Source organism: Lemur catta, chromosome 20, assembly GCF_020740605.2.
Source record: "Lemur catta isolate mLemCat1 chromosome 20, mLemCat1.pri, whole genome shotgun sequence".
NCBI lineage: Eukaryota > Metazoa > Chordata > Mammalia > Primates > Lemuridae > Lemur > Lemur catta.
In genome coordinates, this window is record NC_059147.1 from 3,452,848 (window position 1) to 3,469,232 (window position 16,385).

A 16,385-nucleotide genomic window follows, 5' to 3' on the forward strand; every position below is an offset into this window, starting at 1 on the left:
AATAGCCCCTAAAGAAATTAGCATCATGTGTATGGACAAACATGAAAAGATGTACACAATCTATCATACAGAAAAAAAAAGTCTTTTAAAAATTGATCTACTGGCCTGGCGCGGTGGCTCACGCCTGTAATCCTAGCACTCTGGGAGGCTGAGGCGGGTGGATGGCTCAAGGTCAGGAGTTCCAGACCAGCCTGAGCAAGAGTCAGACCCCGTCTCTACTAAAAAATAGAAAGAAATTATCTGGCCAACTAAAAATATATATAGAAAAAATTAGCCGGGCATGGTGGCGCATGCCTGTAGTCCCAGCTACTCGGGAGGCTGAGGCAGGAGGATCGCTTAAGCCCAGGAGTTTGAGGTTGCTGTGAGCTAGGCTGACGCCACGGCACTCACTCTAGCCCGGGCAACAGAACGAGACTCTGTCTCAAAAATAAAAAAAAAAACTGATCTACTGCTATGACAATTAAGAGATTTTCCTATTAATATTTTAAACCATCAGTGCATTCCTGACATACTTACCTATTTGATGGTGTTAAGTAAGCAGTTCTTTTGGAATACAGATAAATTTAAGTTGTTAATTTATAGACTGGATTGTCACTGATAATTCACCAGTTTGGTGTATGTTGTCTTTGCCTGACTTAAACTAACTTCATGAAATAAAATGAGTAACTTCATCTTGTTTTCCTGTATTCTGTATGAATTCTGGAACATCTTACCTAGCACTAAAATTATCTATATCTTGAAAGTCTAAAAGAATGAACTTAATAGGGATTGCATTGAATCTATAAATTACTTTGGGTAGTATAAGACATTTACAATGTTGATTCTTCCGATCCACGAGCATGGTATGGTTTTCCACCTATTTACATGTTCTGCAATTTCCTTCCTCAGTGTTTCACAGTTCTCCCTATAGAGGTCCTTTACCTCTTAAGTTAAATATATTCCTAGATATTTTATTTTCTTTGTTGCTATTTTGAAGGGTATTGAGTCTTTAATTTGGTTCTCTGATTGAATGTTATTGGCATATATGAATGCCTCTGATTTGTGTGTATTGATTTTATAACCTGAGACTTTACTGAATTCATTAATCAATTCCAGGAGTCTCTTGGTTGAATCCTTGGGGTTTACCAGATATAACATCATATCATCAACGAAGAGTGAGAGTTTGATCTCTTCTTTCCCTATTTGGACTCCATTGATTCTGCTCTCTTGCATGATAGCTCTCGCAAGGACTTCCAATACTATGTTGAAAAGTAATGGGGACAGTCGGCAGCCTTGTCTGGTTCCGGTTCTGAGTGGGAATGCTTTCAATTTGTCCCCATTCAGTATGATGGTGGCTGTGGGTTTGTCATATATGGCTTGTATCATTTTTAGGTAGGTCCCGTTTATGCCTATTTTGTTAAGCGTTCTTATCATAAAAATTACCATCATTTTTCACAGATTTAGAAAAACTAATTATACACTTTGTATGGAATCAGAGAAGACCCCGTATAGTAAAAGCAATTTTAAGCAATAAAAACAAAATGGTAGGTATTAATTTGCCAGACTTCAAACTATACTACAAGGCTGTGGTTCTTAAAACTGCCTGGTATTGGCACAAGTACAGGGACACAGACCAGTGGAACAGAACAGAAAATCCAAATATAAAACCATCCTCATATAGCCATCTAATCTTTGACAAAATAGACAAAAACATACTCTGGGGAAAAGATTCCTTATTTAATAAATGGTGCTGGGAAAACTGGATAGCCACATGTAGAAGACTAAAACAGGACCCACAGCTTTCACCTCTCATAAAAATCAAATCACGGTGGGTAACAGACTTAAACCTTAGGTGGGAAACTATTAGAATCCTAGAAGAAAATGTAGGAAAGACTCTTACAGACATTGGCCTAGGCAAAGAATTTATGAAGAAGACCCCTAAGGCAATCACAGCAACAACAAAAATAAATGAATGGGACCTGATTAAATTAAAAAGCTTCTGCACAGCCAAAGAAACAGTCACGAAAATAAACAGACAACCTATAGAATGGGAAAAAATTTTCGCATACTACACATCAGATAAAGGACTGATAACAAGAATCTATTTAGAACTCAGGAAAATCAGCAAGAAAAAATCAAACAACCCTATCAAAAAGTGGGCAAACGACATGAATAGAAATTTTTCAAAAGAAGATATAAGAATGGCTAACAAACATATGAAAAAATGCTCAACATCCCTAATCATCAGGGACATGCAAATCAAAACCACAATGAGACATCACTTAACTCCAGTGAGAATGGCCTTTATCAAAAAGTCCCAAAACAACACATGTTGGCGTGGATGCGGAGAGACAGGAACACTCATACACTGCTGGTGGGACTGCAAACTAGTGCAACCCCTATGGAAAGCATTATGGAGATACCTTAAACAGATTCAAGTAGACCTACCATTCCATCCAGCAATCCCATTATTGAGCATCTATCTACCCAAAGGAACAAAAGTCATTCTATAACAAAGACACCTGTATCTGAATGGTTATAGGAGCACAATTCACAATTGCAAAGATGTGGAAACAACCCAAATGCCCATCAATTCACGAATGGATTAGTAAATTGCGGTATATGTATAGCATGGAGTATTACTCAGCTATAAGAAATAACGGTGATATGGCATCTTTTTGGTTCTCCTGGAGAGAGCTGGAACCCATTATATTAAGTAAAGTATCCAAAGAATGGAAAAACAAGCATCACATGTACTCACCAGAAAATTGGTTTCCCTGATCATCACCTAAATGCACATTGGGGAATGATACCAACTGGATATCAGACTGAGGCGGGGGTTGGGGGGAGGGGATGGGTGTATGCCTACAAGATGAGTGCGTTGCACACTGTCTGAGGAATGGTCATGTTTGAAGGTGCTGACTCAGGGAGGTGGGGGGTGGGGGGAGGGGATGGAGGTATGACTACATGGTGAGTGCCAGGTGCACTGTCTGGAGAATGGACACGCTTGAGGCTCTGACTCAGGGGGATGGGCGGGACATGGACAATGTATATAACCTGAGCTTTTGTACCCCCATGATGAGCTGAAATAAAAAAAAAAAAAAAAAAAAGAATGAACTGATAAAAGATAAAATCAGCTGGTCCTGGAGCCTTTTTTGTACAAAGTTTAATATGTACCTAAATTAAAATACAAATAATTTGTTTAAATCATCTACATCTTATTTATTTTCAATTTTTTTGACTGACAGTGGTATATTAAAGTATTTGACTACAATAATATTTGTCAATTTCTCTTTGACTTTTTAAAATACTTTTTGTTTTACGGAATGCTTTTGTGCTGAAGCAGCAGTATAACCGAGACTCTCAAACATGTGCAATTAGCTAAAAAGTAAACTCATTCTGGTATATTGGGTTTATGGAAGGCCATTACGTAACATGAGAGTAGCCATATAATGAGTTCGTCCGTTTTTTTTGGCCAAAATAGTAGAGCAATGACAGCAACTCTCCTTATACCTCTTCACCTTAAGAGTCTAGATGTTTCAAAGAAGCATGTTAAATATATTAAGATTCTTTTTCTTATTTAGATAATTGAAATTATCACAGTTATATTTATTATAATTTGGATCTAACCTCAGTCAGTTAGGCATCTCTCAAAAACAGACATCCTTTGCTCAGTCTTATTTCCTTTTGGTCTTGATTGTATTTCCCTAATATTTATTTAAATGTATAACCAGATTTTTTCTTAATAATCATATATTAAAAAACCTCTCCATATATTCCAGCTGCTATTCCACATTTGAAAAAATTAGGATTAATTTACATTGTAGTATTAATGGGATTTCTAATTTGTACTTCTAAGATGAGTTTAATTAACTATTTGCCAATTCATTCTTTGACCAAGATAACTTAAGTGATTTCTCCCAATCTCTCTTCAACTGAAACATAAGGATAAAGAGTTGTTATTTCAACTGAAAAATAAAGATAATGAGTTGGCTCCATCACAATTGGGATATATGAAGAATTAAATGTTAACATTTTTGTCATGGGGACCTTTTATAACCTACCAATGTAAGTCTATGGAAAGATGAGGTATAATAAAAATGAAGACTGTATTAGGGGTGTGAAAACATAATTTTTTTTCACCAATTTACCTTGCCAATATATTGACTGAAAGTGCTTTCCTACATTATGGACATTGTGTCTGGTCTTACCTGAGCCATTTTTCAGATACCCATTTGCGTCTACAGTTGTATACATGATATAAGGTCCAGGCTGATTTACTCCAAAGGGCTACAATAAAAAAGGAATAGTTAAGGCTTAGAAGGTAAGTGAATTATTTAAAGTTTTAGGCAAATCTATTACAAATAAAGTAAAAAATTCTTTGATATAATTCTTATACAGATGACAGTGACTTAGAGCACATATTCATAAGCAGATAACACTTCAAAAGAAAACCTAATTAGAAAATTCTTAATGCTTTAAATGATTTGATAGTTACATTTATATGTTAATAGTTCATTATTTTAACTGGGTATTTCTAAGATCTAATATTGTCTCTTCCTTATAAAGATGAATATTTTAGGCAAATTTTGTTTACTACTTTTGGTTCCACCTAGAATAGAACTATAACAGTTTTATTAATGACATTTCTATTGAAGATAGCATTGTTTTTTCCCTTCAGGAATGCACTGGACATAGTTTACATTTTTCTTCTAAAATATCAAAATAAATAAAATCTATCCATAATAATTACAATAGAATGAAAAATAGTGATTATGACTTCTACCACATTTAATCCCCTGTACATTTATAGACTACATTATTTTCTAGTTAAGAAAAACCTGATAGATTGACAGAGCCCAGATGCAACAGTGAGGTTTATCTCTAGTGTATCGTTCCCTATCTCTGGACCATTCCTCAAACCTTGAATAAAATGATATATTCCTTCTCTTTAGAAATCAAGGCTAATTAAATGGGACCATCCACTGCAATGGACATCCTAAGAAGAAATGACAAAATGTCAAAGAAATATTTTAAACTCTTTTGCATACTTTTCACAAAATCAAAATTCTACTGATCTTCCCAAATAAAGTAGGGAAGAGTTAATAATGACATTTAGGTAGTCTACTGATGCTCTAAAAATGATTTTTCTTTGGGATGATAAGGAAGAAACAATGTAATTTCATCAATACCACCACTGCCTGACTAATATTTTAAGAACTTTAGAAGTCTGTATATTTTCAATGGCCATGAGAAAACAGGTTGATATAAGAATGGAAGTACTCATAAGATTTTACTAATTGAATAAAAGATTCATAAAGAATATCACAAAAATACAAAAAACAAACTTGTTAAGGAAGTATTTTTATGTAGACAGGTGAATGTTACACTTTGTACCACATACTACTTTCATGAGAGAATTACCAAAGCTGTACACCTGTATTCCTATCTGCAGATGGGCAAGGGAAAGCGCTGTTCTTTCGATGATCTCAGTTTAAAAGCCACACAGATAGTTGAACAGAAGTTAAGCTACGGAATTATCTTCTTTGTGTAATTATTCCTTTTTTTCTTTATAGTTTTATCATATATGTTAATATGTTAAAATATATTTTGTTATTCCTGCTTTTATTTTTATGTCAATGGAATCAAACTGTATATATTTTTCTGTTACTTTTTTGCAATACAATATTTTGAGATTCATCCATGATTAGGCAGGTAGCTGTAGTTTATTTTCACTGTTGTAGAGTATTTCATTGTATGATTATGTTAATAGTATAAATATTTTTCATTCTATTATTGATTGACATTTGTTTCCATTTTTTTTGTTATGATAAACAAGGCATTCTCATATATGTCACAAGTGCAAAAGTTTATTGGGGGTTCTGAACTCAGAGGTAGAACTGCAAAGTCATAGGATATATGCATATTCAACCGTACTAAGTAGTGCCAATTTTTTTCCTGAAGTGGTATTACTACTTTTTACTCCTATCAGCAGCATATGAGATATGTTATTGCCTCACTTAGTGATTGTCATTGCTACTGTGGCACACATTTCTTGATATAAATTGTATTATTTTTCCTAGGTCTGTTTCTTTGGAAGAGGGTGTGTGCCCTTTCATACTTTAAACTTGGCTCATTCTAGGGAGGCGTGGAGACAATACTTATAAGACCACACTTATCACTATGTTATAACCTCAAATTTACTTTGTCACCCACAGTGTAGTTTATATACTGGAAGATAGGTATCTTGGCCTATAAGAATTATTTTTAGGCCAGGCGTGCTGGCTCATGCCTGTAATCCCAGCACTCTGGGAGGCCAAGGCGGGCAGATCGTTTGAGCTCAGGAGTTCGAGACCAGCCTGAGCAAGAGCGAGACCCTGTCTCTACTAAAAAAATAGAAAGAAATTAGCTGGACAACTAAAAATATATAGAAAAAATTAGCTGGGCATAGTGGCACATGCCTGTAGTCCCAGCTACTCGGGAGGCTGAGGCAGGAGGACTGCTTGAGCCCAGGAGAGTTTGAGGTTGCTGTGAGCTAGGCTGACGCCAGCACTCTAGCCTAGGCAACAGAGTGAGACTCTGCCTCAAATAAAAAAAAAAAAGAATTGTTTTCAGCGAATACACCCAATTATATTCTTGAATATTTGTTCTAATTCACACTTAAAATATTTCATACTACTATCAATAGTGTCTTATTTTACAAATTTATTTAGGCATTTGTTCTTTCTCTGACCTATATTCAATTTAAAAAATCTGGTTGGCATGTCTCTAATATGAGTCCTAAAGCTCACCTTCACCTATCACCATGGGCCAGTCATTCTGATATTTGCAGACAAGATCTAAAAATCCAGATTTGATTCCTCCACAGACTGGTTCTCAAAGTGTGTTACAAGGATTCCTGGGGGTCCCAAATTACCTTCAGAAGGTCACATTAGGTAAAAATTATTTTCACAATAATACTAAGATGTCATTTATCTTTTACACTTTGTTAACATTTGTACTAACAGAGCAAAAGCAAGGTGGGTAATTAATAATGGAACCAAGGCCAGGCGCGGTGGCTCACACCTGTAATCCTAGCACTCTGGGAGGCCGAGGCAGGCAGATGGCTCGAGGTCAGGAGTTTGAGACCAGCCTGAGCAAGAGTGAGACCTCGTCTCTACTAAAAATGGAAACAAATTATCTGGCCAACTAAAAATATATATAGAAAAAAATTAGCCAGGCATGGTGGCGCATGCCTGTAGTCCCAGCTACTCTGGAGGCTGAGGCAGTAGGATCGCTTAATCCCAGGAGTTTGAGGTTGCTGTGAGCTAGGCTGATGCCACGGCACTCACTCTAGCCTGGGCAACAGAGCGAGACTCTGTCTCAAAAAAAAAAAAAAAATCAAAAAAAAAATAATGGAACCAAACAATGGCTATTCAGACAGGTATTTAGCCAAATTTTCTTGAAAGTGGACAAAAGTGACAATTTGTCACTTTTAGGAAAATGACCGACAGTATTTTTTCCTAATGATAAAATTTTGAACTTGCAGGTGAAAATTGGAATTTTGGAAAAATTTGTATCTGCCACTGTGAACCTGACACCTCCCCAAAAGTTAAAAACTGTTCTGATGCAATCAGGGGTAACATTAACAAATGTGATCTGAACATTAGGAAGATCTGCATAACTCAGTAAACACTATTTTCCAAAGGACCAATGCATGGTATTACAGAATCATGTATGGGTAAAAGATCCATTCAAAGTGCAAGCTGGACTAATGGATTTTAATGTAATAGAGTGGTGTAGAATCACTTCTGGAATGGTATAGTAAGAACCTCAAAAAATCTCCTCTTCCATTAAAGCAAGGAGAACACTGGCGAAAAATTGTCAAAATTAACTTTTTCAGAACTTTGCAAGAATCCAAGGAGTATTCATTTAAGAAAAATGGCTGAATCAGTAAGAATAGTGACATTTGTTGTGTTTTAATTTGCCGTATTTCCATACCACTCCCCCACCTAAGAAGTAGCCTTGAAAACCAATAGATTTGCAATTAAGTTAGCTATGAAATAAACTGCCTAGCAGTCACTGGAGGGGGCAGAAATGTTTAGAGCTACCCAAAGCCCCATTCCCAGAGAGCTGTCCCTATTTGACCTCTCTGGCAGCTCCCTAAAAAGTTCCATTCTCAGGATTTGTCTTTTTTGATCCACTGAGAGCTTGCTTTGCGTGAACAGCCCTATCATTGGAACATTCTTGAAAACAACCATTCGTAATTGTTTACAACTGCAGCTGCGTGAGGCAGTGGTACCAGGTGGTGCTAAGGAGAGGATGTCCAAATCTTAAAAGGAAAAATGGAAATGAGATGTCTATAGGCGGCTTTGAAAAGTCCTGACAATATTTCTGGGAATCTAGAAGGCCACGAACATGTACAGCACTATGCTCACGCTCAGAAAAGACCTGAGAAGGCCCTAATCTCACTTAAGGAACTCTCTGACCATCACAGCTGGATACTGGGCTGGGGGGAAACGTCAGTGGTCATATTCAACAAAAAATAAAGACTTTACAGTATTAGTTCAGGAAAGTCACTGAATAAACAGCAAGAAGAACAATAAACCCAGGGGAAGGGAGAAATCTGATTTCCAGAATCAACATATAGTTTAAAATGTCTACTTTTGAACAACAAAAAAACAGGAAAAAAGATACTTCCATACAGGAAAGTATGGTTCATACATTGGGGGAAAAAGGCAGTCAATAGAAACTGCCCTCAAGGAAGCTTAGATGTTGGATTTACTAGCCAGAGACTTTAAATCAGCCATAATAAATACATTCAAAGAACTAAAGGAAATCTTGTCTAAAGAACTAGAGGAAATTCTGGGAACAATGTCTCACCAAAGGAGAGTATCAACAAAGAGACAGAAATCACAAAAAAGAATCAAACTGAAATTCTAGAGTATAGGTAACTGAAATGAAAAATTAATTAGAGAGATGTAATAGCAGATTTAAACTGGCATAGAGATAATCAGCAAAATTGAAGATAATGTCAATTCAGATTATCTAATCTGAAGAACTGAAAGAAACAGGAATAATGAAAATGAACAGAGCCTCAGAGACACATGCGGAATATCACATTAAGAATATCAACAAAAATAGGAGTCCCAGAAGAGAGGAGGGAAAGGGACAGAAAGAGTATGTGAAGCAATAATGGCTGGAATTGCCCAAATTTAATGAAACACATTAATTTGCACATCCAGAAAGCTCAGTGAACATCAGGTAGGATAAACTCAAAGAGATCCACACCAGGATACACTGCACTCAAACACTACTTATCGCATCACAGTCAACCTTTTCAGAGCCAAAGACAGAATCTTGAAAGAGCAAAACAGCAGCTCATCACACACAAGAGTCACAACAGGGTCAACAGCTGGGCTCTTATTTTCACTTCTCTGTGTTTCAGTTTCCTCATCTTGCATTAGGGATAATAATAACATCCATATCATAGGATTGTAGTAAGGATTAGATGAGTAAATACATGTAAAACAATGAGAACAGTGCCTGGCACACAGTAAGTGCTCAATATATGTAGGCTGCTATCTTTTTTTTTATTTTTGCCAAATAAGTTGATGTATTTCACTATAATGAAGTGATGAAATCTCATGTTCAGTTAAGGGCTGGGCACAGTGGCTCACGCCTGTAATCTGAGCACTCTGGGAGGCCGAGGTGGGAGGATCACTTAAGGTCAGGAGTTCAAGGCCAACCTGAGCAAGAGTGAGACAAAATAGAAAAGTTAGCTAGGCTGGTGGCATGCACCTGTAGTCCCAGCTACTCAGGAGGCTGAGGCAGGAGGATTGCTTGAGACCGGAGTTTGAGGTTGCAGTGAGCTATGATTGAGCACTCTAGGTGGGGAAACAGAGCAAGACCTTGTCTCAAAAAAACAAAACAAAAAACCCCTGAAAAACCAAACCCCCTCCTTAAAACAAAAACCCCAAATCCCAAATCTGTATATTGTAACAATGGGAACATTTGTGTCTCCTTAGGAGGTTTCTCTGTGAATATAAGTAAGGAATATTTTTCCTTTGCATCGGGGCTTTGCAAGATGGATTTCTCTTGTGAGTAGCTTGTAATTTATTTTGTTAAGTGTTAAAACTTAACAATGACTATGCTATTATAGTGAGAGATGCTCTGGCAAATTTATCAGTGAAAGCCCATTAAAAAACAAATTTTAGAGAAAGCTCTGTTTATTCATACATCAAATGTTTATGATGTGACTGTGTCAGGCACTGTGCGGGGGGAAGAACAGAATAATAAATGAGACACACTCCGCCTTCTTGAAGGACTCAGCACAGGCAACCCAGCAGGGATGGGAGCGAGTGCTGAGCGGCACGGACTGAGCACAGGTGCTGACAAACCATGGAGGTGTGCCCAGCTCCGCGTCAAAGGGGGCCGGGGAATTGCTCAGGGCAAACACAGCGCCAGCCCGAAGGCCACAGCAAGGAAAGTGAAGGCCCAGAGAGGCCTCAGGGCAGAGGAATAGGCAAGGGCCCGGGAGTGAGAGAGCGTGGCAGAGGGTGGCAAAACGTGGCTGACACGAGGGCGGGTGTGAGGAGGAACTGCAAGCGACAGGCTGGCGGGGTAAACCCAGGCTCTGTCTCAACAAGCCAGATCTGGGTCACTTTTCAGGGGCAAAGGGAAGCCACTGAAGGTTGTGTGTTAGAAAGATCACTGTAGTAGGTTTTTGAAGGATGGCCCAGATAACTTCAATGGTCAGGCAAAAAATGATGGCCTGAACTAAAGTAACAGGGTTGAGACAAGGGAGAGGTAAGGCAAGAATAATCTAGTAGATGTGAGGGGTACTGGAAAAGAAAAAGGAACTGAGATGGGGACATGGGCAGAGGAGTGGGTTTTGGGGGGAAACACTAGATTTCAGTTTCAGAGGTCCTTGTCGGGCACTCAGATGCAAAGGGCTTCAGTGCAGAAGTGGCGGAGATCACTTCAAGGGCTTCCAGCGGCCGCCCTGTCTGAAGGTTCGCCCTGTCTGAGGTTTTGCCCCGTCTGAGGTTTCACCTTCTGCGGTTTTACTTACGTTTATGACACAATGAGATATCTTGAAAGAGAAACATGCACATAACTTTTATTACAGTGTATCGTTTTAATTGTTCTATTTTATTACTAGTTATTATTGTTTATCTCTTCCTGTGCCTAATATATAAATTAAGCTTTATCATAGGTATGTACATATAGGACAAAACATAGTGTACATAGGGTTCAGGATTATCGCGGTTTTAGGTACCCACTGAGGGCTTGGAATGTATCCCCTGTGGATAAGGGGGGAACCACTGTACACAGATTGAGAAGAGAACCTAGAATGGAATGCTGAGAATCACCAACATTTAAAGGGTGGGCAGAAGAAAAGCTCACACAGGCACCTGGAAGAATGGCAGAGAGCAGGCGGAGAGCTAGGAAGGAACGAGTATGAAGGAGGCCAAGGAAAGGGAGTGCTCCCGGCAGCGGTCAGCAGCATCGAATGCAGTTTCAGTGGGGCAAGGTGGAAGTCCACATTGCAGCAGCAGGTTAAGGACATCAAGGTAAGGAACTGGAGACCCAAATGTAGACAACTGAAGAAGTGGGGCTGGAAAAGGAAACAGATGGGTAGACGCTGGGGAGGACGTGGGTTCAGAAGGCACACGCGGATGCACTTAGAGATAAGGGAGATTCAGGCACCCATCAGTGCTGCAGGGCAGACAACAACAAAGAGGTGGAGGTTGACTACATGGGCCAAATAGAATGAGCAATGGAACGAGGCCCCTGAGGTCCCCGGGTGGGAAGCGTGTGTGACTCACAGCCCAGTTGGTGCACTGATTTTCAGTCAAGAGGAAAAGCAAAGATGATGGGTGTGGATGATGGGATTATGCTGAGTGCTGCTTAGGTCAACTGACAAATTATTCTGTTAGGTTCTAGGATGTACCGGGAAGTAAAAGAGATACTGTCTCTGCCCCGAGGGAGCTCTTTCAAAGGAATATACACAGACTCTTTTTGTATACAGAAGAGTCAAAGACTACTTCTAAACCGGTTTACTGTTCAAGAGGAAAAGTACTTCCCTGCCTGCTTCTACACTCATAATCTACAAAGTGGGAAAAGTCACCAGGCTTTCATGAAAAGCATAACCAAGTGACAGAGAAAGAAGCCACAACCTCCACTGACATAGTGAAAGGCCAAAATATCCCTTATACTCAGAATAAAAGATTCTAAAAATTAGTTGGAAAAAAAAATCAGGAAGTGGAGCAGTGCTGGTAGCTAAGGTCCAGGTTATGGCCGTGGGAGTGAGTAGCTAAAGTTGAATAAGAATGAGACTCTGGGGTTTTCAAAATGGAGATGAAGGAATTTGGGTGGGATTAGTTGATGAGCTGAATAATTGTTTCCTCTTTCTATATACCAGATAGCTTGCCTGCACTGGGGACAATAAATAGCCAGCATGACAGCTATTCGGCTCATAACCTAACCCAACTGGTAAAGAATAGCGTATGGTCTATACATTTTTCCTCTTAGTCTCACACTGGGTCATACCCAATATAACACTTTCTACTATGATCTGATGTCAGAGGAATGTGAAGAAGGATCACTTTTTCAAGAAGTAAATTTCACAAGTGTGCATACATTTGATATATGTAATACTGGGGAAATACACCATGCATTTCCTTTAAGCTGTGATAAAATTATGATCTATGATATCAGTAAGGTATCACAGAGAAGGAAAATTATATATGTGACGGGCAGTTCAGCAGGATCTTAATTTCACAGAAAGCCATAGACGGACGAATGGGAGGTGGGTGTGTTACCTACAGAAATGCCCAGAGGTGCTGGATGGTCAGGGTAATCATCGTAACAGCAGCTCTGCATGCTGGACTTTACTTATGTGACTTTCTAAATGATTCTGTTCTCTACAAAACAGAAGCACCTTATATTTTAAGATAAAGAGAAAGGAAACATGAATCCTAGAAATAAAACTTGCCTTAATTATACAGCCCTTCCTATCAAACTTTCTGCTAGAATTTCTGAGTAAAATGAGTGGGTTCAATCTTTGCAAAACCATGTAATGAAAGAGCCACAGGGTGGGGATATGGCTAGTTTACAGGAGGGAAAAGGAACAAAGGGTCTGAATGTTTTACCAGCTGGGTAGACCATACCTAAACAGCCAAGTTAATCTTTAATCTGATCAATCACATTGACAGTTTTATGACATAGAAAAGCCCAGGCATTTGCATGCCCGCTGCAGTGGATGTGGTGACGCATCGTCCAGATCTGCCCTTTGGGACTGGGCACCGACTCCCTGAGCTGTCCCACGTGTTGACTGCTCCTAGCTCAGAGCTGGGTTTCCACCTGGACACTGTTCTCAGCCAAAGGGAGCTGCCTGGTATAAATGCTAACACCTTCTTGGGGGCTGAAGGTAAAGTCTGATCGATGCGAGAGTACAAAGGCCAGGCCCCTCCCCCGCAACCAGGGCCATCTGTGAGGGACCGTTCTACCTTCAGAACTCTCCATGTACCTGCTCCTTCCACCAATCCTGCTTTCCTCATTCAGAGGTGTTGCTCCAAAGTGAGTCCAGGTTCTATTTCTGGGTCAGGGCCTGTTTCCACATGTCTTAAATATGGGAATAACTATACATACATATTGTTAACATAATACTTTAATGGGGTAGTAAGAGTATGAGACTATAATCAAAACACCTAGCTTGGTGTTGCAGTTCCACTATTTAATAGCTCTTTGACTTTGGGTAATTTAACTTCTCTGAGACTCAGTTTCCTTATCTTTAAATGGGGGATAGTTTCTTATAAAACAGGATTACTACAAAGACCCCCAAAGAGGTCCCTGTATACACATACACACACACACACAGACATGCGCGTGCACTTTTAAGTATAATATAATGTTCTGATTATAATTTACATGAACTGGCTACTTTAAGAACTAAGTCTAATTATTTTCACAGTTGTTATTTCACTGAAATATTCCTTTAAACAGCAAGTCAATACTAAGACAGTACAAAAAAAGGTCATTAATTGCCTACTATATGCTTGACCTTGTGCCCTATACCAGGTATACAAAGATGACATGGTTCTTGACCTCAAGGAGATACAGTCCAGTGTGTAAGACATCTAACCTAAACAGGTGACATCAAGTATTATAAATGACAAAATGCCCAGAAATAATTGGAGGGGTGGTCATTCCTTCAAGGATATCAGAAAAAGCTTCATAAAGGAGGTGACCCTTCAGGTAAGAAATTTTTAGGAAAGGTACCTTACTTTCAGCAAAGTTTTCTTGAATAACAAAGAAGATTTTAATCACTGTTAAGTAGTAATAACATTTTGATTGTAATCTATAACAACTATTTTGTGTGTATCTATTTATCATGCATAGAATTTTCAGAGAAATATTTATAACCAATAGTTAAATTTACTTACTGTTATCTTACGAGGACAGTCATTAGAACACAGACCACTAAGAACTGTGGAAAAAGTAAAGAACAGGCAATTATTACTATTATAAGTTTATATTTAAAGTGAACTCTAATTTCCCCCCAAAATCATTAATACACTCTGCTGATTCATGAGCACAAGCAGAAACCAATTTCTTTACTTTAGATCTGAGCAAATTAAAATTCTTTTGTTCACTTTTTACCAATATTTCAAAAGTCTCTATTAAGCTGTCAAGATGCTGTCATTTTGTGAATTATATAGGTGAGATAATTAATTATGGTTATATCACACCATACTTAATGTTGGTTCTATTTTCCAAATGGTTAGCTAAATTCCAAGGATGACTTAGAATCCAACAGAAGGGTGCTAAATGCAAACCAATTAAAATGTATACTAAGAAAAACAGACAGAACATTCAGTACTTTATATCTCAAACTAGACTTTTTCCATTTATCTAGTTAAAAGTTTCTGGGTCAAAAATTTTGGACACCCTTGATGACAGAGAGTTTAACTATAAAATAATTGATGGGTTTACAACAAATATACAAAAATAATTTAATGAGACAGTTATTCTATAATCACCAAAAAAGAAAACAAAAAGAAAAGGTAAGAATATATGAACAATCTTTATATAGATGAGTTTTGAGACATAACTATATTTGTACCACTTCTGGTGAAGTGATACCTTTGTTAAGAAAGCAGATATTATATACTCTTAGTTGAATAATTTATGTTATAAACTAAGACAGCTGACAGTTCTGCTCAGTAAGCACAAATTATTTCAATAATCATTATGAATATTTGTCCATGGATTAAAATATATCCATAGGAAAATGGTTTCTTATATTTATTTATATTGTATGAAGATGAAATGACAATCACTCTAATAGAAATGTTGTACTTTGGCAGAGTGCTATGATCTGAATGTTGGTATACCCCCCAAATTCTTATGTTGGAACCTAACATCCAATGTGACAGTATTAAGAGGTGGGGCCTCTGGGAAGTGACTAAGTCACGCTATCTCCACCCTCCTAAATGGGATTAATGCCCTGCTAGAAAAGGCTTGAGCGAGCTCCCTTGCCCCTTCTGCTACGGGAAGACACAGTAACAGGGGGCCATCTTTGAAGCAGAGAGCAAGTCCTTACACGACACCGAATCTGTCAGTGCCTTGATTTTGAACTTCCCAGCCTCTAGAACTGTGAGCAATACATTCTTAATTATGCTTTCTAAGGTATTTTGTTATAGTAGTCCAAGACAGAATATGTAAAGTGCACAGATACAAAGAAATGAGTATGACATATTTCATCACAAAAGAGGATACCTGTTCATTTACATAATATATTTACATTAAATACAATTTAAGAAATGGTGACATAAATATTTTACACTTGCAAAATAGTTTTCAATGTTTAAATTTGCCACCCTAGCACAGTGCCTGGTTCTTACTCTTTTATTCTCAAAGTTTCCACGTCCTAACTTTCCCCTCTCTTTTGTTCCTTTTCCCTCAACTCTAGGTAGACATTGGAACTTCTTTTCCAATTGTCCCCAAATTATTTTTGTAAACCTTCATTTAAACTGTTATCTTGCTGAACAGTAATTATTTACTCACAAGTCTGTCTTTGTACTCAGATGTTAGATTTGCATCGATTTATCCTTATTTTCTCAGGGTCTAACCCAACATATTTGCTAAATAAATACTTGTTAAAGAAGGAAAAAAGATTCTTCAATAAATGGTACCGGATAACTGGCTACTTGGAGGAAAATAAAGTAGGGTTTACTTCACAACATAAAACTTACATTTGACAAAGGCATAATAATGAAAGAACTCTTGTACCTCACTAAGAACAAGAAAACTCAGTTGAAAAAGACAAAAGATCTGAATAGATATTTCCTCAAAGAAGATATACAGATGGCCAAGAGGCTCATGAAAAGCTCAACATCATCAGCCATCAGAGAAATATA

At 38.0% G+C, this 16,385-nt stretch overlaps 1 protein-coding gene across 2 annotated transcripts in view; it reads right to left on the bottom strand.

Annotated features, from left to right (window-relative positions):
- The window catches only part of ITFG1 (integrin alpha FG-GAP repeat containing 1), a 279,045-nt gene that overhangs the window by 64,776 nt on the left and 197,884 nt on the right, over positions 1 to 16,385 (bottom strand). For both annotated transcript variants that reach the window (XM_045533358.1, XM_045533359.1), the window contains exons 13-14: positions 14,409 to 14,452; positions 4,191 to 4,269 (exon numbers count right to left, since the gene is read on the bottom strand). In XM_045533358.1, coding sequence (XP_045389314.1) covers positions 4,191 to 4,269; positions 14,409 to 14,452 — 123 coding nt within the window. The remainder of the gene's footprint in view (positions 1 to 4,190; positions 4,270 to 14,408; positions 14,453 to 16,385) is intronic.